The sequence below is a fragment of the Protomyctophum parallelum genome (assembly GCF_964188405.1).
Source record: "Protomyctophum parallelum genome assembly, chromosome: 14".
In the NCBI taxonomy this organism is placed as follows: Eukaryota; Metazoa; Chordata; class Actinopteri; order Myctophiformes; family Myctophidae; genus Protomyctophum; species Protomyctophum parallelum.
The window spans coordinates 23,761,121-23,783,757 of record NC_139709.1 but is presented as its reverse complement, the minus strand read 5'-3'; the positions used below and the strand labels follow the sequence as shown (position 1 = coordinate 23,783,757).

Genomic DNA, 22,637 nt, shown 5'->3' with positions numbered 1-22,637 from the left:
TATACCACAAGGGAGTGCAATCAGTCCTATATTATTTAATGTCATGATAAATGACATCTTTAACAAGTTGGATGACAACATTAGTGCAGCATTGTATGCGGATGATGGGGCTATCTAATCTGGATCAGGGGGAAGAATGTGCCGCATGTGTTTAAGAAAATAAGGAAAGCAATTGAGATGGTGGAGAAGTGGTCATATGAGTGGGGGTTTAAAATGTCGGCAAGTAAATCCTGTTACATGGTGTTCACGAACAAACGTAACATTCAGGAGAAGTTGACATTATATGGTCAGCCAATGGAGAGAGTGAATGAGTTTAAGTATCTGGGACTGTGGCTAGATAGCAAATATACCTGGAAAGTGCACATGAGCAAGTGCAAGAAAGGAATCAACTTACTACGAGCAGTGGCCGGATGTGACTGGGGGGGGGCGGATAAACAGTCATTAATGGGGATTTATAGGGCAATCATGAGGTCAACAATAGACTATGGATGTATAGTGTACGGAGCAGCGGCTAAAACAGCACTGCAAAGAGTAGATAGAGCCCAGTACAAAGCACTACGGATCTGTACTGGAGCCATTAGATCAACCCCAATCAACGCAGTATTAATAGAGGCAGGAGAAATGCCACTGGAGTTGAGGAGAGAGAAGCTTGCACTGGCATACTGGATCCGAATCAAAGGTAGTGGAGAAGGAAACCCAGCTAAGAGGGCACTGACAGATTGCTGGGAGTATGCCAGCTTCCAGGGCAGGGGGTTTGGATGGATGTGGAAAGAGAGAGCTAGGGCATATGAACTGGAGATGGCAGAATTCACTACGACCTCCCCAGTGAGTGATATCCCACCATGGTTATTCCCAGAGGTTAAAGTGGACCTGACCATTATTGAAAATAAAAATAACTGGCAAGCAGAGGACATAGGAGCACAATCCAACATGTACCTACAGCAACTACTTGCATATATACACAGACGGGTCTAAGAACGAGCAGCACAGGGTGGGAATAGGAGTGTTTATACCGGAGTTTAATGTCAAGATAGCAAAAAGGATACCAGACAGACCACTTATCAGTGTACACCGCAGAGGCGGTGGCAATCATCACTGGGTTACAATGGGTGGAGGAGGTTAGACCAGAGCGGGTGGTGGTGTGCACATACTCACTAGCAGTGCTGAAGAGCCTACAGTCTGAAAAGTCAGTGAGAGAGGACCTAGTCATTGAGATTAACCAGTACTTACTAGGACTACACAGAGGTGGCCTGGATATCCAGTTTTGTTGGGTGCCAGCACATAAGGGGCTGGCAGGGAACGAGAGGGCGGACAAGCTTGCCAAAAGGGCAACCCAGCAGGAGGTAGCACTACGAGTGCTATTAGGAAAGGGTGAAAGGAAAGCAATGGTCAAAAAGAAAGGGATGGAAATCTGGCAGAGAAGGTGGGACGAAGACCCGAAAGGACGAGGGTATTACAAGGTACAAAAAACAGTAACCACTAAGGAGTATAATGAAAAGAATAGAATTGAAGAGAAATTCATTACAAGGCTAAGGGTGGGCCACACAGGGTTAAACAGCACCCTTTTTTACCATGGGTAAGGCAGAAAGCAATAAATGTGGAAGTTGTGGGGAAACAGAGAATGTTGAGCATGTTTTAATGAACTGTGATAGATATATAGAGGAAAGAGCACAACTGAAGGACAAAGTAAATGATGCAGGACGGGAATGGGATTTGTCAGGGATCCTTGGAACAGAGGGAAAGGGTGTAGCTATGGTGAGGAAGGCACTGTTTACATTTTTATATACTACAAACCTGAGTAGTAGGATATAAATAGCAATAGGAAATTGACATGATGTTACATACTCTTGTACAGTAGGTGGCGGTATGCACCTTTATGATGGTTGCGATCCGCCATAAAACTCAGAGAAGAAGAAGAAGAAGAAGAGCTGTATCCATTTTGCAGCTGCTGACAGCAGTATTATTTAGAAGGAGCTCGAGCTGTTGAAATAAGAGCCAGCAGGACCTTGCAATGGACGGGTAAATAAAACACCTTCTATTTCTGAGCATTTAATTGACATTTATACATTTGCTGCAAAAATAAAATGATAATACACTTGCACAGACGTGGCCCCCGGACCTGAACTTCTGCACTCGTTGTTTGCGAAATTACATGTCGTTGGTTATTAGCGTAGATAGAAACGGTCACAATCAATGTTGTATTTTGGTACCTAAAAAAACAAAACAACACTTGGTGCTTTTTTTTACAACTTTTTATTTTTTAAATGCAATTGGAAATATAATGTCATCAATGTCATTCATTTATTTAATGGGCCTTTTCTTTAGCTGGCCGGGTTAGCCTAGCATAGCGCTAATGTGTCAGTCCCTCCTTTGTTATGAACCGCAGGCTTTTCTTTTGTCTGCAGCTTAATGCTAACTGTAGAGGCCTAAACATGCTAACCAGGATGCACTTATTGCACTGTCCTGGCAGGTGGATTATTGTGTGACTATAGTGCAGGGCCTTTAATTAAAATTACATGACTGTGATCGCGTCATTGTTGTAAGGTCGCGGTACTATACATCCTATATTTCCTTACAGTAACAGTTTGACATGCATAGCCTTGGATCAAGACTATCGGTGTTTTTGATCGATTCTGATTTGGATATAAATATGCAAATTTCAAAATCGATCACATACATCTCGGGTGGTCTTGATCCAAGGCTAAGATGGTCATTTCATCTGCATTGCTGCATAATGTAAAACTCATGCATGCCGTTAAATGTCATAAACCATTAAAATACTGCTGTTACTCCACTTTTCCCCCTTTTGGTTTTCTCCATCCCTACCAGTGATGTTGCGGTTGGACTGAAGGTAAAGAGTGCCCCACACACACACACACACACACACACACACACACACACACACACACACACACACACACACACAGCGTCACAATGGAAATGAAAAACTCAGGCTTATCCTTTATTTTGTGCATATAATGTGCATGTAGCCTATATGTATTTTAAAATAAAACTCACCATAACCCAGATATATAATATAATATGCAACAGCTGATGGACAATATTGGTGTTAATTGATTCATATTAACTACATTTTTTCCCCCAGCTCAAATGAGTTTTACATGGTTGGAGGAGTGGTTCATATTATTGCTAATGAATGAAGATGTAATTTGAAATGCTAGGGAAATTGTGAAAATGTGCATTGTGGAAATGTTTGTCTAGTCTTCCAGTTATTTAAACTTTGAATGTCTTCTTTCAGAGAGGCTCAGATGAGCTCAACATGTACGGTAGCAGCCCTCCTATGACTGGTGAGTCGGACTGAGTTCACACCTAATGATAGTCTCATGCTGCGTTCACTCTAGCAGAGACAAAAGCTGCAAAAAGTGTGGTAGGCCAACTTATCGCTGTTAAATCATCATGCTTGCGTCTGTGTGTGGGAGTGAAGATGAAGAAAAATGTTCCTGTCCCTGTTAAAAATGGCTTTATGTAGTTTGTCGCTTTAATCGCTGCTATTGTGAACGCAGCATAACGTGTTTACCAGGTGTTAAGATTAAAATATGTTTATGAAAAAAAAATGTAAAGATCAATATTAAATAACTCAGAGCTGTTGAAAAGACAGGGTGTTATAAATGGGAAAGTCAGGTTGTGATTGTAGGTTTAACTTCTTTTTTTTTGTTGCAGCCAACGGGAGTGACAACAAGAAGCAGCGACTGGATGAATCTCCTCCCTCCAGAGTTCTTCACATCCGGAAGCTTCCCAACGAGGTCTCAGAGACTGAAGTCATCGCTCTGGGACTGCCTTTTGGAAAGGTCACCAACATCCTGATGCTAAAGGGAAAGAACCAGGTAAATAATAAATGTAATAACGTTTTGACCGCTGCATCGACTGCAACAACCAGGAAGTCCTCTAGGTCAGGGGTTCTCAACGTTTTTGGCCGGGGACCCCCAGAAATGCTTTGGCAATGTCTCAGGACCCCTGCCCCGCCCCCTCCCGACCCCCAATATAAATTGGCTGCAAACAATAATCGTAATAATAGACAATACACCATAAATAAATACTGAAACTAGATATAATCATTAGGGAAGGTGCATGCATGCACTATGTGTACTATATGTAAACTCTTCATTTCCATTTTCCAGCCATTCAGTTGCATTTTCTTTTTGAAAATGCAACCACGGGTTGAGAACCCCTGCTCTAGGTCTAGGAATACACCCACTATGTGAGCCTAGAGTCTAGGATCACATAGTCTGTGAATTCAAATACTGACACTTGAGATGTGAAGCCTTCTTTTGGTTGCAGCTGAAATGATCTACACTAGTATTGACCCCTTGAGGGAAAATTTGTTCCACAGAAAAACGACCTTAATTATGTGCCAAGCTATTTCACAGTTTTCTTTAACAGCCTTCAGACAATCACTGTGATATTAATATTGTGAACTGCTGCATGTATAATAAATGTCATAATCAATGCCATACTTATTGTTGTAATTCAAGAGCAGCCTTGCCTATTAAAGAGCTATCTATGATGTTGTTTATCCTTCCTTCAAATTATTTTCTACGGGTTGTCTCAAAACCAAATCGGTTAAACATTTCCTCATGTGAACCTCATATGGCAATACTGATTTAAATATCACTATATTGTAGGCATTTCTGGAATTGGGGACAGAGGAAGCGGCTATCACTATGGTGAACTACTACACAGCTGTCACCCCCCAGGTTTGAAACACTCCTGTTCTCATAGATGACCTGTTACCTAGTTTTACACTTGAATATGTGTCTGATAGAAAATATATTGTTTGTCACACAGGTCAGAAACACACCAGTCTTCATCCAGTACTCTAACCACAAGGAACTGAAGACTGACTCTGCTCTGAATCAGGTACACAAACCGGCACATGTAATATTTGTGGTATACACACACTACAGACATAGAATATGCACTTTCAGTCAGCAAGTCTTAACGCACCATTAATTCTCAAGACTTATGCACTTTCTCCCTGATCCAGCTGGTGTGTTTGTTTTTTGTCCTCCCTAGTGGTGCTGCTGGCCCACAATGTTTTGTTTTTATTCAGGGCGATATGAGATGGCACATTTAATATTGTCGATGATGCGTTTGTTTCTTGACCTCAGAGAGCTCAGGCGGTGCTGCAGGCGGTGTCAGCTGTTCAGGATGGAAGCTCTCCGTCCTCTGAGCCTGGAGTTCTGGACTTGGCCCCACCCCCCAGCCCTGTTCTGCGCATCATAATTGACAACATGTTCTACCCTGTGACACTGGATGTTCTCCAACAGGTATTTATTCATTGACAATATTCAGATTTTTCAAGAATATTCCAACAGGTATTTATTTATTTCCAATATTCAGATTATTCAAGAATATTCAAATTCTGTGTTTATTAGTTACGATTAGGAGTTAGGAATTTCATTCATCTTTATAAGCTACCTTATTTATCGCCACCTACCAGCACAGTGGGCTTGTTGGTCAATCATTGGCCGAGCCATACCAAAGGCTATACAAATGGTACCCAATGCCTCCTTGCTTTACACTCGACATCAAGTATTGCATTGGGCGTATAGTAAGTCCCTGCGACATGCTTGCGTCATGTCCATGGAGATGTAGTACATCAAGCCGCCTCACATTACAGAAACAGGAGGTAGGTTTCTGACCTATGGACCATATGGCTCGGCCTCGGGAACCATTGGTTTCCCTGCTACTTAATTATACCACCACCGGCCAATGTAAATGTTTATTGTAAGTTTGTGTTGGTGAACTAACGTTTTTTTCTTCCCTCCAGATCTTTAGTAAGTTTGGCACGGTGATGAAAATCATAACCTTCACCAAGAACAACCAGTTTCAAGCTCTGCTGCAGTTCAGTGATCCAGTCAACGCCCAGCAAGCTAAACTGGTAGGTTGACATCCAACAAATTAAATAGTGATGCACAATATTATTGATATGTCATGAATAATGCAATATCACCATCAAACCGATGGCGATAATTCAGATATTCCACCTGTATTGACAGATATTTCACCGCTATTGACTGATATTCATGCAAATGAATTAAAAAAAAAGCAATTGTGTGTGTGTGTGTGTGTGTGTGTGTGTATATATATATATATATATATATATATACACACACACACACACACACACACAGAGTATATATAAATCCCTCCCCTTGGTGTATGTAATGATGATGTAAATATTATCAGATATAAGCATGTTTTGTTATGAAACGGTATTCCCAAGCCTTAGTGCTTAACTCCCATCTTCCCTCTATTTTATCCATACACTCTTTCTCCCTCCCTCCAGTCTTTGGATGGACAGAACATCTACAACTCGTGCTGTACACTAAGGATAGACTTCAGCAAGCTGGTGAGCCTCAACGTCAAATACAACAACGACAAGAGCCGAGACTACACACGACCTGACCTGCCCACTGGAGACGAGGGGTCCGGTAACAAGGACCACTCATCTTTACTGGGTAAGATAACACCCGCTGCTCCGTCCCTTGTTTTGCTAGTGAGCAGTAAGTCGGTCACATATTTCAGCCGAGAGTTATTAAAAAAGTAAAGTGCAGCAGAGATTATGTCCAGCCATGCTCGGGTACGGAGACACACGGCGATGGCTGTCGTTCTGGGTAAATATGCTGTCTGTTTCATCCCTCCTTCTCTCCCTCCTCTCTATCCCCTCTCTTCTCTTCTTCCTCCACTGGGTCAGTGAGCATTCAGGTAAACTCTAAGTTCGTAGTGTAGACTGTAGTATACGGGCACTCTAATGGAATTGCATCGTCCACAATGATGAAGAAAGATTTGTCAGGCACACAGCGGTCAGCTGGAGATGGGAAGGCAGGGTCAACAGGGATTGGTCACCCTCATAAACTTGAACTGTGGCATCCCTATTTGGGCATGTCATAGGCTAAAATAGCAGATCTACAACGCCTTGAGTTGAAAGATGCATTATGAGTTTGTACAACATTTTCGACAATGTAGACCTTTTGGGTCAACTCCCTTCTCCTCTCTTTTCCCCCTCAGTGATTTCTATCGCTCCCTCTTGTAAATTCCCTTGTGGGGATGGGGCATAGTTGTGACATGCTTATCTCTGCATTCCATAATAAGGATATCTTATTTTGAGAAGTTGGACGAAACCGATGCTCAGAAAGTCAATAGAAATTCCATCACTGTGGAAACATATTGACGTTTGATTTCAGTCCGGCTGTAGCTAGTTATGCAGGTTATCTCAAGCATCTACCTCCAAGGTTGCTGCGCTAATTCAGCTATTGCGGCAAGTAATGCAGTTGGATATTGTCCTTGTCTAGACTCTTAGCATAGTTTAGAGATGTGGACTTGTTCTAGGTCGCGTACTGTAGGTACACCGTTCAGCAGTCCTAGCTAACATTACACCACTACATGTGAAAGTGAATTGGCGTGGGTTAGCTTTGTGTGGTATAAACGTAGTTGTCATATTGTCTTATAGGTACCCCATCTGGAGCGCTAGCTTCCTACTCTAGTGGAGGAGGTTACTCGTCTTCTCTCTCCCTCTCGCAGGGTGGAGGTACCTATCCTTTCCTTTTTCTACTTTTCTTCCCCCCCCCTCTCTTTCTCTGTCTCTCTCCCTGTCCTCCTGCTGCTATACTCTGTCTTTTAATACTTGTGCTAGAGCTTCTGCCTGGAAACACCAGGGCAGGGAAATTACTTCTACTGGGTCATTGGCCACAATAGAAGTGTCTACATTCCTTTAATTATCCCTTTATTGTAGATAAAGCCATTGGTAAGTATGTCCCCAGTGTTTGTTTGTTTGATATTTCCTCACCCTGGTGTGTCCTCAGCACACAGTCCATCCAAGCTGTCCTTGGGAATTTGCTCTTATTACATTTTGCACACTGCTTTGTTAACCAATGAAAAATAAATAAATTCCCAAGACATTTAAATGTTGTTGAAAGTGCAGTAAATTATGTAAATTTAGTTACGGTAACTAAACTTGAAATGTGCTGCTTCTGCAAATGGATACTTTTATTGTGTGGTGATATTCTAGTTAAAAAAAACGAATGCATTGTGTACTTTTCAAATGTTTTGCTCTCAAAGTTCAATAGCAGGGCATTTATTCTGTTCTTTGCAAATTCTCAAATCCTCTGGAAGGACTGAAAGCAGAGCTACACTGTATGTGAAGTGAATGGTAATGGGATGTAATGTATGCATAGATTGCAGTGTTTTGTTTGTGTGGGCATGGCATGTAAAGACTCTAATCCTTCCCCTCACATTACATTGAATCCTAACCAGTGTCCACTCTGTGCGAGTGTTTAATGGTGGATTATTGCCATAAAGTGTCAATGGTCGCATTTTATTCTGTCTGTTATCTGTCTGTTATTAGTTAACGCTTGTGGATGAGGTATAACCAAAAAGTGTTTGGGGGAGGCAATTGGACCATACCTAAATCATCCTTCCTGGCCCCCACACCCAACACCAATTGCATCAGCACTTTGATCGTAAAGTTTGATGTGTAGAGGATGATATTGAATTAGCCTTTATTATTTTTGTCTTTCTGGCTGTAGAATTGTAACTGACTGAAATGTATGGAAAACGTAGATGCTTTAAGATTATTCAAGATGGTGTTATTTATACCATCAACGCATTTGAATTTGTTGACCCTTTCTCCTTACAGGAGCCACAGGTCCTGCCGCGTGCTGCTGCTGCTGTGATCTAACTAACAGTGTTGTGCTCTATGGTGTTGTTGTGTTCATTGTGTCGTGTCATTGCTGTCCTCGTAGGAGCCATCAATCCGTTGAGTGCCGCTGCCGCTGCGGCAGCGCATGCTGGACGGGTCGCTCTGTCTGGGTCCGGCGTTTCAGGAGTGCTGTTGGCGTCCAACCTGAATGACGAGGTACGCTACACCAAACGTGTGTGTGTGTGGGCTCTGTGTACTGTGTGCACTGTATACCTGTGTCATGTACAGTATGTCTGTGAAAAGGTGAGACTGAGGTTAATTTTGAATTGTAATACATTGGTTGAAACTGTAGCTCATTTGAGATGGATGTGTGTACGTGCACGTCAGAGAGACACAGACTGTGTACCTCATTTGAGATGGGTGTGTGTACGTGCACGTCAGAGAGAGAAACAGACTGTGTACCTCATTTGAGATGGGAGTGTGTACGTGCACGTCAGAGAGAGAAACAGACTGTGTACCTCATTTGAGATGGATGTGTGTACGTGCACGTCAGAGAGAGAAACAGACTGTGTACCTCATTTGAGATGGGAGTGTGTACGTGCACGTCAGAGAGAGAAACAGACTGTGTACCTCATTTGAGATGGATGTGTGTACGTGCACGTCAGAGAGAGAAACAGACTGTACCTCATTTGAGATGGGTGTGTGTACATGCACGTCAGAGAGAGAGACACAGACTGTACCTCATTTGAGATGGATGTGTGTACGTGCACGTCAGAGAGAGAAACAGACTGTACCTCATTTGAGATGGATGTGTGTACGTGCACGTCAGAGACACAGACTGTGTACCTCATTTGAGATGGATGTGTGTACGTGCACGTCAGAGAGAGAAACAGACTGTGTACCTCATTTGAGATGGGAGTGTGTACATGCACGTCAGAGAGAGAAACAGACTGTGTACCTCATTTGAGATGGGTGTGTGTACGTGCACGTCAGAGAGAGAGACACAGACTGTGTACCATTGGCTTTTTTTCAAAAAATGGGAGAAACTATTATGGGAGAATGATGAATGCTATATCGTAAGTGAATGTTTTTATTGTATGTTTGATTGGGAGGGGGGTGTGTGTGTAACAGGCTTTCCACAGACTATGTAGGCTTACTTTCCCCTCTCTCTGTTGTTGTATCTAGAATCTTTTCTCCTTTAAAAATGTTCTGCCCAATACCTTTTGTTCCGAACTTCCGCCCCACCTTTCTCCCGATTTAGTCATTCTGTCGATTCCCAAGTCCCCTTGTACTGTAGTCTCTTGTAACTGCTGACCCTTACTGGTTGGTCTTAAAAAGGATGTAGGTCAGCAGGGGTCTCTTCCATTACACATGCCAGTCCACTTCTTTATACCTGTGACCGGACAGTGAGGCGTTTCATGGGGAGGACAAAACGTGTGTAGAGGTGCACTCTGTTCTTCCTAGTTCAGCACCCCACTGCACAACAGACGCTCACCAACATGTAGGAGTCGCTAGTGAAGCAACGGATCACCCTCTCACCTCTCTTCCTACCCTCGAACACGGTCAATCGAGTTTGTTGGGCCAAGCCAGATTAACCGTGGAGGTTTCGAATCAATTTCAACGACAATCTTTGGTTACAGAGTGTTATTTTCTCTACAATCTACAATATTTCTTTACAATTTAGATTTCCAGATCCAGATTTCCTGGTCTATTATCTTGTATTTTGTTCTGTCCACTCATATTTGTCGTCATCGAATGTGTGCAGGATTTCTCAGTTTGTAACTTCTGTTCAAGACTTTGGTTTCTGTAAATCTCTATCTACTATATTGTTGTAGTCCTTTTCTCTATTTTCCTTTCTCTATAGCGGTCTCTTGAAGGTGGCTTCCATTGTTTATTCTAGTGGTGGTTTTGACGTCTGTCATGCTACTAAAGCTGATCTCTGACCCCCACATAATGACAAAAAGACTCCGAAGCTATTGATGGTTCTACGGCACTTTGACGTTCATACTATGTAGGCCTTACTTTCCCCTCTCTCTGTGATGCAAAGCCAGGAAAGGAAAGAAGCGCACGGCACCACCTACGTAGACCCACTGCGGCGCGACAGCTTAGCTAGCGACACTGTAGAGCTCAAGACCCCAACGTTGGATAGCAGAGTGTGGAAGGCAGCGATTCAGGAGTCCTGAATTGGTGTTTGCTAGACTGCATTCTTGCATCGCATAGCATAGAATATTGATTGATTTATTAGTCCGAAATATGAACGGCAGGTAGTACAGTAAGACATTAAGGCTAAAATAAAAGGATAACAAAAAGGTTGTGGGGACTTGTTTCTGTTGTCTTCCTATTGTACTATTGTGATCCCCTGAACATTTTCATTCACAAATCTTATCGGCTTCAACGTCCACGGTCATTGTCACAAACACGTTTGCAAGTGAAACAATTTTCCGTGTAAGTTTTTGTTTATAATTTTGGTTTTGGCACACACTCAAACCTCTTAGGGGCACCAAACATTCCTCTATGCTGGAAAGTACCGTAATGGTAGTATCCCCAACAACAGTGATTTTTCTTTTTGGCCGATACAAAAAGTATTTGCTATATTAATTCCTTTTCTGCCATCTACAAACATATTCAGACCCCTAGACTAGGGTACGGCAAGTGCCAACTACGAACATGTTCATAGACCCCCGTATACTCCATATAGACTAATTCAGAAACGGGTCTCATGGTCGCAGCAAACGTATTTCCTGTAGGCAGAGACGACGTATCTGCGGTGTAAACGGCCAGCTCTTACATTGAATGGTAGAGTGACTGATGTTAGTCTGCTCAAACGTTACTCTTTTACCTGCTTTTTACTAACACTAACTATACAAAGATGCCCAGAACATCGGGATGAACCTGTGTAGTTAACAGTAGTGGCAACATTCAACTTTGGAGAGAAACGGAATGTCAAAAAATACACAGCGGTGTCTGAGACCAGAGCTACTGTATAGAGCAATGGTTGAGATGAAGCAGTGAAAGGTCCTGAAAGATGCCACACCCAACCCATCCTCATGCAAGGTTCTGTGAGTCAAAGCAATTCCTCAAAGTTGACAACAGAGGTGCACATAGTAACTCATGAGCTATAATCGGTCTACTTTACTTGTTCTACACAACTGCCTTTATACTAAAAACAGGGTTGTCTTTCCTCTAGTGCTCTGAGTGGCATTTGGCTGCAATCTCCCCCCCCCCCCCCCATAAACTGTCTCTAACCCATTGGCTACTGCCATCAGCTTGACTCTACATCTGACATGACTGGCTAGCCACCGCATGCCTCCCCCCCCCCCCCCCCCCCCCCCCGTTCCTCATTGTTTACTCCCTTACTTAGCAACTTGTTTTTTTTTTTACTTCAATTTACTCCTCAGTTCCCCCCAATTAGCTCACCCATCATTAATAATTGTGTGTGGTGGGGACGACGACGACAAAAAATATATAGGAGTTGGCTGTGTGTGTGTGTGTGTTGGGGGGGGGGGGGGGTGTAGTTGTTTGGGATTCAAACCAGCGATCATTCAGATTCTGTTAATGTTCCACTGATGCTGTTTACTGACCTATGCTTTGATTTTTGTCCTCCCTTCCCTACCACCACTTATCTCCTTCCCTACCACCACTTATCCCCTTTTCCCTCTATTTCGCTGTCCGTTACTTTATTCCTCCCACTCCAACCTTTTTTCTCTCCCTACGGCATCATGTAATGTCGGCATTCTGTTCTCTTCTTGTTTTTCATCCTCCTGTCCTCACCTCTATCCTCCTCCCCTCGACCCTCCCTTTTGTGTTGCCTGCCACTGCCCTCTGTTGCCTGCCACTGTATACTGACTGGTCTAACCTGACTGCTTTTGCCATTTGACCTCCCCATGCCTTCCATCTTTTTGCTCCACTCCCCTCCATCGTCGTGGAAACCACCACCTCTTCTCTCCTCCTCCGTTGCTGGCGGTCTGCTCTGTCCGTCCATGGTTCTCTACCTCCGTCTCTCCTCTTCCTCCTCTGCTCCTCTTCTCCTGTCCTCTGCTCTGCGGTCTCTCTCTCTAAAGATGGTCACGCCTCAAAGTCTCTTTACCCTCTTCGGTATGTTTAACGTCTAATATTCAATCTATTCACCTCTACTATCTGTCTGTGCATCTATACTGTCAATCCCTTGGGTACAGTCGACCTCTACACCTCTAGCTTTCTCTCTATGTACTGTTTAATCTCTATCGGCTCTCTCGGTCTCTCCATGTCAAGTCTTGTCGATATTCAGTGCAGTCGTAGTTTACCCATTAATCTTCATATTTAAGATTATTCAAGATGGCATATAGCATCTACAGTTTGGGTCAGTTTCCAGTCCGCCACTTGGATCAGCCAGCCAGCCAGAATGTCTTATCAACCTGTCAACCAACCAGACATTTTTCAGTCAGTCAACTAGGTAATATATTGGTCAGTTTATCAGCCAGAGAGACGCAGCGAAAAGCCACCTTATTAGAGTTCTCTTTGTGTTGTCATCAGTAAAGCGGTCAAGTGAGCTTGAGGAGTTTGTTGAAGAGAGCGTATTCCTCACATTGACCAACTGGTTAGCAATCCCACAGACGGCCACGGAGAGCACAATCAGTTAGCTGTCATCACACGGGAAGGCTCCACCTCTCCTTTTCAGTTTGTCCTTCCGACACTAACTTTGTTCCTTCCATCCTTCACGTCCTCCTCTTTCTCGAACCTCCGTCGGCTCCATCTCTCCTGCTCTGTCTATCCTATCAACCTTGTATCTCCTCCTCCTACCCTGCTCTCTCTGTTGTACTCTCCCTCACTCCATCTGTCTCCAGGTGTATACGGTGATGTGCAGCGTGTGAAGATCCTCTATAACAAGAAAGACAGTGCTCTGATCCAGTTATCAGATGCCAACCAGGCTCAACTAGGTGAGTGACAGTTTCATCTGACTCAGTGCTAGGCACCCCAAGCATTTTAATGTTTTTCTGTAGGCTGCCTTAATGGCACAATTCTTCCTTGACTTGTGAATAACACGGGTCAAAGGGGAATATTAACTTATTTTATTTTCACTTACACTGAAAAATGTGTCTTTGATTTTTCTTCTGTATATTTAATTTAACACTTTTCTTTACCCACAGTCATGAGCCAGAAAACCATGAATGCTATATAGTTCTACTTCTAAATTCCTCCTGATGATCACAACATGTCCTCTCCCTCTATAGCTATGAGTCATCTGAATGGCCAGAAGATGTTTGGTAAAGTGATGAGAGTTACACTGTCAAAGCACCAAACTGTTGCTCTGCCCAGAGAGGGACTGGATGATCAGCTTCTCACTAAAGGTAAGACGGGACTGATCTGTTCAAAGCATCTTGTTTAGCTACAGTCAACACCATTAATCATATTCACACGGCGGCTATTTTGCGTGTTCAGTGTGTTCTTGTGTGATCGCATCCACTCAGAGACTTCTTCATATGTGACCAGGGTCAGGGACACATTAGCACATAATTTATGAACTCTTAACATCAAGCATGAAACTATACATTTCATGCACTCGCCAGCACCACACTACTATCATACACCCCTTATACAGCAATGGGACCAAACTGTAAGCTTCCTTTTTTTTTTTTGCATTATCCTATTATGGTAGGTGAAATGTACGTTACATGTGACATAATAGGGGTTAGGGTTAACATAATAGTGAATGAGATAACAGCCAGGGCTCGACGCTAAGGATTTTTCCAAGTAGCACATATGCTACTTGGAAAAAAGGGGGAGAGGGGAGTTGCAACACTCAGTTCACAGGGGTGTGATTTTTCTTTAAAGTGATATAAGGTCAATGAGGAGGCATTTATAAGCAAAAATGCTCTGGTGGTGGTGGTTGTTGTTGTTGTTGCTAACTTGCTACCGTACGCTGGCTGGCCTCTTGTTTGCGGCGCACCAAATGAGCTACATAACTTCAGTTGGACGTAGAGCGTGGAAGGAACACGTTATTCCAACCAGTTCCTTTCCCCTCCATCAGGCGCCCCGGCTGGCCAGGGAAATGTTTTACAAGATCATCGCACGATATAGCTCGGTTTGAAAATGTCTCGTGAATTATAACTAATCAACGTCACATGATGACCATGCAATGTTACAGTCCACTGTACCGGCTATTTGGTTTAGTAGCTGTCATGCGACGCGCCTCATTTGTTATATGCCCAAAAAAACCAAGTCTGTAAGCTGTCGACAGGCCATGAGCAGTGCATTAATGGGCTTGTAATATGTTATTTTGGTTACTGTCTGTGACGCACATTACGCATGCTACTGTATGTATCTGGGTTTGAGAGTCATTGGCAATGATCTATGTAATCTTACAGTAGCCTACTAGATTATAGCCAAATTGTCAAACTCTGCACAATGGTGAATGATGAAAGCGTTACATAATTTGCGAACGGGGACAATATTGAACATAACTGCGTCACTTCAGAGGAAAGGGAGCCGCTACTTCAGATTCAGATATGTTTACTCACCCATGATTCCATTAGCAATAGCATGGTGGAAATGGAACATTAACAGCCAACATGAGTTACATAAATCCTTTTGTCCGTTCTAACTTCTCTCTCACACTCACTCAGTATAAAAATGTAACCATGGCACCAGGTGCCGCAGGCATCTAGTGGCTAGTCAAATTCTGTAGTCACACGGGTGCTACAAATTGCATTTCACAATTCGCACTGTACTATGTTTTTAATTAGCCAATGCGAGTACCTGCTCGCACTGTCGAGCCCTGATCTACAACCTCAATTAATTTGTCTTTGTCTCTTCTATATTGTGCAGATTTCTCTGGCTCTCCACTCCATCGCTTTAAGAAGCCTGGATCCAAGAACTTTCAGAACATATTTCCTCCCTCAGCAACGCTACATCTCTCCAATATACCGTAAGACACACTGGACACAAATAAATCCTCTTTGAATAAGGACTGGTTTGATTTCTAAGACAAGGATTTTTAAGATGCATATTTTGTGTTCAGGGAGGGTGTATCTGAGGATGACCTGCGCTTGCTGTTTTCCAATGCTGGAGCATCAGTCAAGGCCTTCAAATTCTTCCAGTAAGAAACATTTATCTGTTTGACAGGCAACTAATTTGTTTTGTGCAAGAAACCATATCCCGGTTTCATAACCAAACTCTATTTAATCAAGTCCTAGATAGATAGTTCATATGTTCTCAGTTTAAAAAACAAACAATTATTCGACAAGGAAAAGCACAGATTCAATGTTTCATCAAATGTAGTGCATGTTTGAATGAGTAAAGACAGCGAGTGTGGAGCAGCATGTGAGAACCTGTGTAAAGACTAAATAATTATGACAAATAAGCATTTATGAAAAGTCCATGATGGATTCACTTTGTGTTCATTTACGACTGAAAGTATTAAACAATTGTTTATTACCATTTTAATTTCTTCCAATGGAATTCGCAATTCAAAGGACACACTTTTGAAAGAGACGGAACTTATTCAACAATTCTGTAATTAATGTTTACTGTTAAAATGTATAACATTACCTTGGTTAAGGGAAGCAATGAAACAAATAAAGATGTTTGTGGAATAGTACATTTATCTATTACTAGTGATGGGAGATTAATCGGCAAACACATCGGTATCGGCCGATTTGAGTTGTTTTTAGATTAATCGGCTTCGATTAATCAATCAGACCGATTAATTAAAACAAGCCCAAAGTAACAGCTTAAACAGATCTAAAGTTATATCTGACTTGCCTAAGCCTGCAGTGCAGACACCCTGTTACATGGATTTTTCAGAATGGACAAAAGTATTATAATTTTTCAATACAGAATGAGATCATATCGACATCGGTTATCGGCCATGACAGCAATTAATTATATCGGATATCCATATCGGCCAAAATGTCTCTTCGTCTCATCCCTGATTATTACTGAGTCTTAACAAAGTTTCTCTCCCTCTCCTTCCCTCTGTCAGGGACCATAAAATGGCGTTGATCCAGATGTCTGCGGTAGAGGAGGCTATCCAGGGGCTGCTTGAGATTCACAACTACGACATGGGAGCGAATCACCACCTTAAAGTTTCCTTTTCCAAGTCGACAATCTAACGTCCCAGTACTCCTACTCCTCACAACTGTGACGTTGGAGAATCCCATCACCTTTTGTCAAATTACATTCATTAATCTTCAATTCTCCATAATCTCAACTGTAAATCAGTGTCTTGGCTTTCCAAATTAGCATATTTGTAACATAATTTTTGGCTTTTGCGTGAAGGCGTTCACTTTTCCATTGCATAGAACCGGCAACACACTGGGACGTTTTGTTTTTAAAAAGAACAGTGAAACTTGACATCAGGGTTGACCAAAGCCAAAATGATAAAAATCCAAGCTACCTCTTTGATAAACACAATAATTCCTCCTAGAAAACGAAAACATTCGCCAGACTTAACTCCCTAAAGAAACAGAGCAATTCACCCGTACTGCTACATACTATATTTACAAGTGCAATGGATTATAGTCACTAGACATTGTGGAAAATCAGTAGCAGGTGGATAAGGCTAATAGAAAAACTTGCCAGTGTTATCTCACTGCAAAATTACCTATAGTAAACAAACTCCTGGATTTCTAACACCAGTTAATGACATACAGGAGACATATTTGCAAAAAACAGACCATAAAATCTAAATGCAGAACAATACAAAAACGGCTTACAAACTTACATGGGGAGTCGATAATTTGGTATCCCCGGCTTGTTTGGAACCTCAACATAGCTACCAGGTACTGAAGAATCAGACCCGTCTGAACTGAGTGGTGCTGTCTGTGTGTGCGCGCCCTACAGCGGTATTGCCATGGTACTTTCGTGCTCACAGACAGACACACACCACACAGACATACACACACACAGTCACATAGCACCACTCAAAAACAAAGTAGCACCACTCAAAAACAAAGTAGACTTAGGCTGGTACTTCGCAGTGGAATAGCGGAGTCTGTGAATGATAAGCGCTCAAGGCTATCTTTTTAGTCAAAGACCAAATGAGAATGACAATGAAAGCATTGACTTATTTTGGTTTTATGAAACGTTGATATTACAAGGCATTATGTTTTGGAAGTAGGTATTGGGTGGAGCCCGCACACCACAGGTATAAGAAAGACGTTCTTTATTGAAATACTGACAACGTTTCGATCTATTTGATCTTCGTCAGGACATGACCTGATGAAGATCAAATAGATCGTGTGCGGGCTTCATCCAATACCTACTGAAGTTTATTTAGTCCAGCACCCAGCCTGTCCATGTGCGTATTCTACGTCTGCATTATGTTTTGGAAGCACATCAACTCTGTTTAAAGGTAGTAATCATCATCCTTCGTTAATTGTGTACGAAGAAGAATATTATTAGTGAGACTAATGCTATAGCATTTAACCCCCCCCCCCCCCTTTCCCTAGTTGACAGTCATTCCTGTCAGCCTTTGGACAGGCACACAACGATCATTTTTCTATGTCTAGATTTTCACTGAGTGGTCACTGGGTTGATACACTTTTTAGGTTTTAACTCTTAAATGTCTTTGGAGCTCACTTAAATGTTGTCTTTGGAGCTCACTTAAATGTTGTCTTTAAAGCAACAGTGCATTCAAGAAAACTCAGAAGCAGAGCAGGGTCTTCACCTCCCCTTCTAGATCTAGAAAGAAGAGTATTTACACTGTACGTAAGATGCTTATTGTCGGTATCAGGCAGAGTCTATCCTCATTTCTCAATGCACTAGACCCCTGGGAGATGAACTGCTAAGGTGGATCGCAACACCTACCAGCTTCCAGTACTTATTTCGCGACTTCTCCAACCCTAGCCGTGCCACTCGTACACCGAGTTGTCGGCGATCAAACCCATGACCTTGTCATCGAAAGACGAGTGCTCTACCGACTGACTTTACAATTTAGAAGAGACAGTTCAGTATAAATCAGGAATTCTTACGCTTTTCCTGCATGTTTAAGAGCCATTGCTCGCACAAAATTAATTTGTTTAATGTTTAAATATATATTTTTTAAACATCCCAGTAATGAAGATTTGGAAGTCTTGAAGCTCAGATTGGCCTGCATCAAAGTGATTGGGTCAGCCGTAACAAATACATCATTTTTGTCTAAAGGAAAATGTCTAGTAACCAAGTATGATCAGCTTTTTGTTTGCCAAACCACATTATACCCAGTTGCACATTGTGCAACTTCTCATTTTCTCCACCTATTTATCACTTTGTAGAGGAGCGGTTGTCGTATTGAAATTATGCAGACACATATTTTTTAAATGGCATTCATTCTAATTCCTGAATAACCTAAGGGGGTCACTCACATTTTTGACCCGCCTTTGAGTCCCTACCAAGGAGGAATTGTGGTAGAATAATGCTGTACAAGCCCATATCTCTATCGCTCTCACACACCCCCTCGCTTAGAATTGCATTCTAGTGTCATCCTATTGGACAAGTTTTGAACATGTGATTGCGAACGCAGTGAGCCACTTACTATGAGACCCTGCTGCTCATGTCTGTGTATGTGTGTCTGTCCCGCTGTGACACCACCCGCCCGCCACCAGAGGGCGCAGCTGTAGCACACACACACACACACACACACACACACACACACACACACAGGGCGCAGCTGTAGCACACACACACACACACACAACCACACACACACGAGCTGCGTTCGCTTCCCGCGTTTGCGCGTCTTACTTGTTATGGTCTTGGTGTCTGTCTGATTGGCTTTGAAATGTGACCTGTTGGGACCAAGTACATGTGCCTTTAGTCTGTAGTATGGTTGTTGCGGTTAAAGTGTGTCTTCCTATGTTAACAGTGTTTGAACATCATATACCGGTAAACTTTTGTGTTAAGGAAAGAAAAAAGATTCGAATCATGCTTTTCAATGACATACGGTCTATGGTTTTAGATGACATACTATGTTGTCTTTCATGGTTTTTGACGATATAATGGTTTTCAATTAGGGGTGCCTCTTCACTCTAATCCTCCTGTTAATCTGAAAAAATGATTTTTGGTGGTCTTCTGGTGGTTCCACATTTATGTTCTCTCGTTGTATATTTTCTACCTGTTTTCAGTCTCTGAGTCCAATGTGAAGGAAAACAATGGCACAAATTAAAACCTTTTCTACCGACAAGTCCCAAGTTTGATGGTTCATGTGTGTTAAGACCTGCTCTGCTCTGTCTTTCAATAAACCTATCTCTCTACTCACTCCTGTTTCTCTGCTCTCGCTCCTTTCTTTCCCTCAGCATCTCTAATATTCTGTACTCTTTCTTTCAGTCCTTGTGTATATACATGAACACTTTTTCTATGCAACAGGTCTTGGGGCAGTTGGGGATCGCATCAAAGGTTTAAATGTCTAAAGAAAAAAGTGGATGAATTCTGTCAAATGAGTGGACCCATGTTAAAAATGTATAATGTAAGGAATAAGAACTTTCACAGATTGACAAGCTGCAAACATACTTGGGCTACTTCAATCTCATTTTAGAGGATGCCAAAAAGAAACCGATCCTCTATATTTCCTAACTTGGAATACTGGGTAGAAAAGAGATTTGCTGCCTTCACCAGGTTCACCTAAACACGGTCCCATCGTTGGGACTTCACTTGAACAAAGTCATGTCTCATCTTTTGGGTTGGATGTGGAGGATAAAGTTATTATGCAGAAATGGGGCAAATTAAAGTGCTAGTCCCGTGACTCGATCGCGCTGCAGATCATCCAGAGAGAACTAAGATGCTGAAGGGGAAAAAAAGTTGTAAAAGCCAGAAAGTAAAAAACAATTATGACGGACATCGGATGCTGCAGTATACATAGTATTTGTAACCATGGCCACTAGATGGCGCTGCATGCTTAGAAACAAGGACAAGTACCCGGATAGTTCAGTAAAGTGCATGAGCCAAATGTCTTCAATTGTTTTGTGGGGAAATGACCCATTACGTCCGTCCATGCATGCTAAACTTGTGTTCTTGGCTGTTGCTGATAACAAAAAGCCTAAAATCTTCATGATTTAAGTCATTTTCAAAAATCCACCTGTTTCATTGCTTTTTCGTCTCGCTTTATCATCGCTTTTTCATCGCTTTTTCGTCTCGCTTTTTCGTCTCGCTTTTTCATCTCGCTTTTCCATCGCTTTTTCATCGCTTTTTCATCTCGCTTTTTTCATCGCTTTTTCATCGCTTTTTCATCTCGCTTTTTCAACGCTTTTTTCATCGCTTTTTCATCGCTTTTTCATCGCTTTTTCATCTCGCTTTTTCATCGCTTTTTCATCGCTTTTTCATCGCTTTTTCATCTCGCTTTTTCATCTCGCTTTTTCATCTCGCTTTTTCATCTCGCTTTTTCATCGCTTTTTCATCGCTTTTTCATCTCGCTTTTTCGTCTCGCTTTCTCGTCTCGCTTTCTCGTCTCGCTTTCTCGTCTCGCTTTTTCATCGCTTTTTCATCTCGCTTTTTTCATCACTTTTTCATCGCTTTTTCATCGCTTTTTCATCTCGGATGATGGGTCTTTGCCAGGTTTGGGGATTGCAACCACTTTGGCCTTTCTCCAGACAGAAGGGATGGTTTTCTGTGCCATGCATGTATTCAGCATCCCCACGAGCCAGGTCTTTGCGTTAGGTTCCAGGTGCTGTATCATTTCTGCCAGTATGTCATAAATCCCTGCTGCTTTTCCGGGTTTCAACTTTCCCATTGCAGTTTCGAGTTCTTCTGGGTCGAAGGGTTTGGTTTGAGGGCTGGCTGATTGTGGTTGGTCTGATACCACTGTGCGATGGTATTCTCCTGTGGGTCGGCGGCGGTGTTGGTTACGACTGTTGGCCACCAGTTGTGATGCAACAGAGTTCACTGTGACCGTTGTGAATTATGGGTGGCTCCCTGAGGTCCTTGGTCCCCATGAGGTCCAACAGTGGTCATTGAAGCGTGCACACACACATGCACACACCTACACACGCACAGGCGCACATGCGTATGCACACCTGGACCTGTAAATGAACAACAACACAAAAACTAAGGCACTGGTGTCGGACTTCTGGTTTACCGGAACGGGGTTCAACTCCCTGCAGTGCCCTGCTCAATGTGTTGTATTTGAGCGACGCGCTATAGTGCGCCATTCTTCATCATTGTTGAGGATTTTAAAATAAGGTGAAAATCAAGGAGAAGCAAAAGGCCATCGTCACGGACCGCATACTGGTCAAGGTCATTTATACTGGTGAAGATCATCAAAAATGATGTAATTTTTTTTCTTCAAAAATTCAAAAAACGATGGGCTATAACCCATGTTTTTTTTTTCAAATCTTCAAAGATTATGAAAAACGGCGTGCTATATTTTTTCAAATCCTCAAAAATGATGAAAAACGGCTTGCTATAGCATGCCGTACAGTATGGGCTATAGCCCATGGTCAAAAATGGGATAAAAAACGTCTAAAAATAGACGTCTAAATACACTAACTAACTACTAACTACAACAACTAACTACACGTCTAAAAATAGACGTGTTTTAGACGTTTTTTATCCCATTTTTGACCATGGGCTATAGCCCATACTGTACGGCATACTATAGCAAGCAGTTTTTCATCATTTTTGAGGATTTGAAAAAAAAAAAAAAAAAAAAAAACGATGGGCTATAGCCCATAGTTTTTTTCGTTTTTTCATTTTTTTCAAATGAAAAAAATAACAAAAAAACGGCGTGCTATAGTATGCCGTACAGCACGGTTCCCCAATAGGCGGCCCGCGGGCCATTTGCGGCCCACAGAGCGCCCCCTTGTGGCCCATGAAAGAATTTCAAAAAAAAAAAAAAAATGTTTTTTTTTTTTCTTTTTTTTTTAAAGTGTCCCAGATATAAATGGCATTAAATGGGGGTCAGTAGCCTATGCATGTCAAACTGGGCATCCTTTTCAAATGGGGTCTTGCCCTGAAAATGAATTTTCAGGGCAAGATCTCGACCTCGCGCGTGCAGACTCGGCCCCCAGCCTGGTACGCTAGTCAA

At 42.4% G+C, this 22,637-nt stretch overlaps 1 protein-coding gene across 1 annotated transcript; it reads left to right on the top strand.

Moving 5' to 3' along the window:
* Positions 1-1,925: 1,925 nt before the first annotated feature.
* Positions 1,926-19,805, top strand: LOC310871415 (polypyrimidine tract-binding protein 2-like). Its single transcript, XM_083782913.1, has 16 exons — positions 1,926-2,019; positions 2,830-2,851; positions 3,260-3,308; positions 3,682-3,845; positions 4,644-4,715; positions 4,807-4,878; positions 5,130-5,288; positions 5,792-5,902; positions 6,311-6,482; positions 8,766-8,878; positions 12,724-12,757; positions 13,486-13,578; positions 13,873-13,989; positions 15,467-15,566; positions 15,660-15,737; positions 16,623-19,805. Exons 1-16 carry the CDS (start codon positions 2,012-2,014, stop codon positions 16,750-16,752), a joined length of 1,494 nt encoding a protein of 497 aa, XP_083639039.1. The 5' UTR covers positions 1,926-2,011; the 3' UTR covers positions 16,753-19,805.
* The last annotated feature ends 2,832 nt before the right edge of the window (positions 19,806-22,637 follow it).

Coding starts and splice junctions, on each gene's coding strand:
- LOC310871415 (XM_083782913.1), top strand. Junction 8,879..12,723: donor CGTCCAACCTGAATGACGAG/GTACGCTACACC, acceptor CTCTCTCTAAAG/ATGGTCACGCCTCAAAGTCT. Junction 15,738..16,622: donor AAGGCCTTCAAATTCTTCCA/GTAAGAAACATT, acceptor TCCCTCTGTCAG/GGACCATAAAATGGCGTTGA.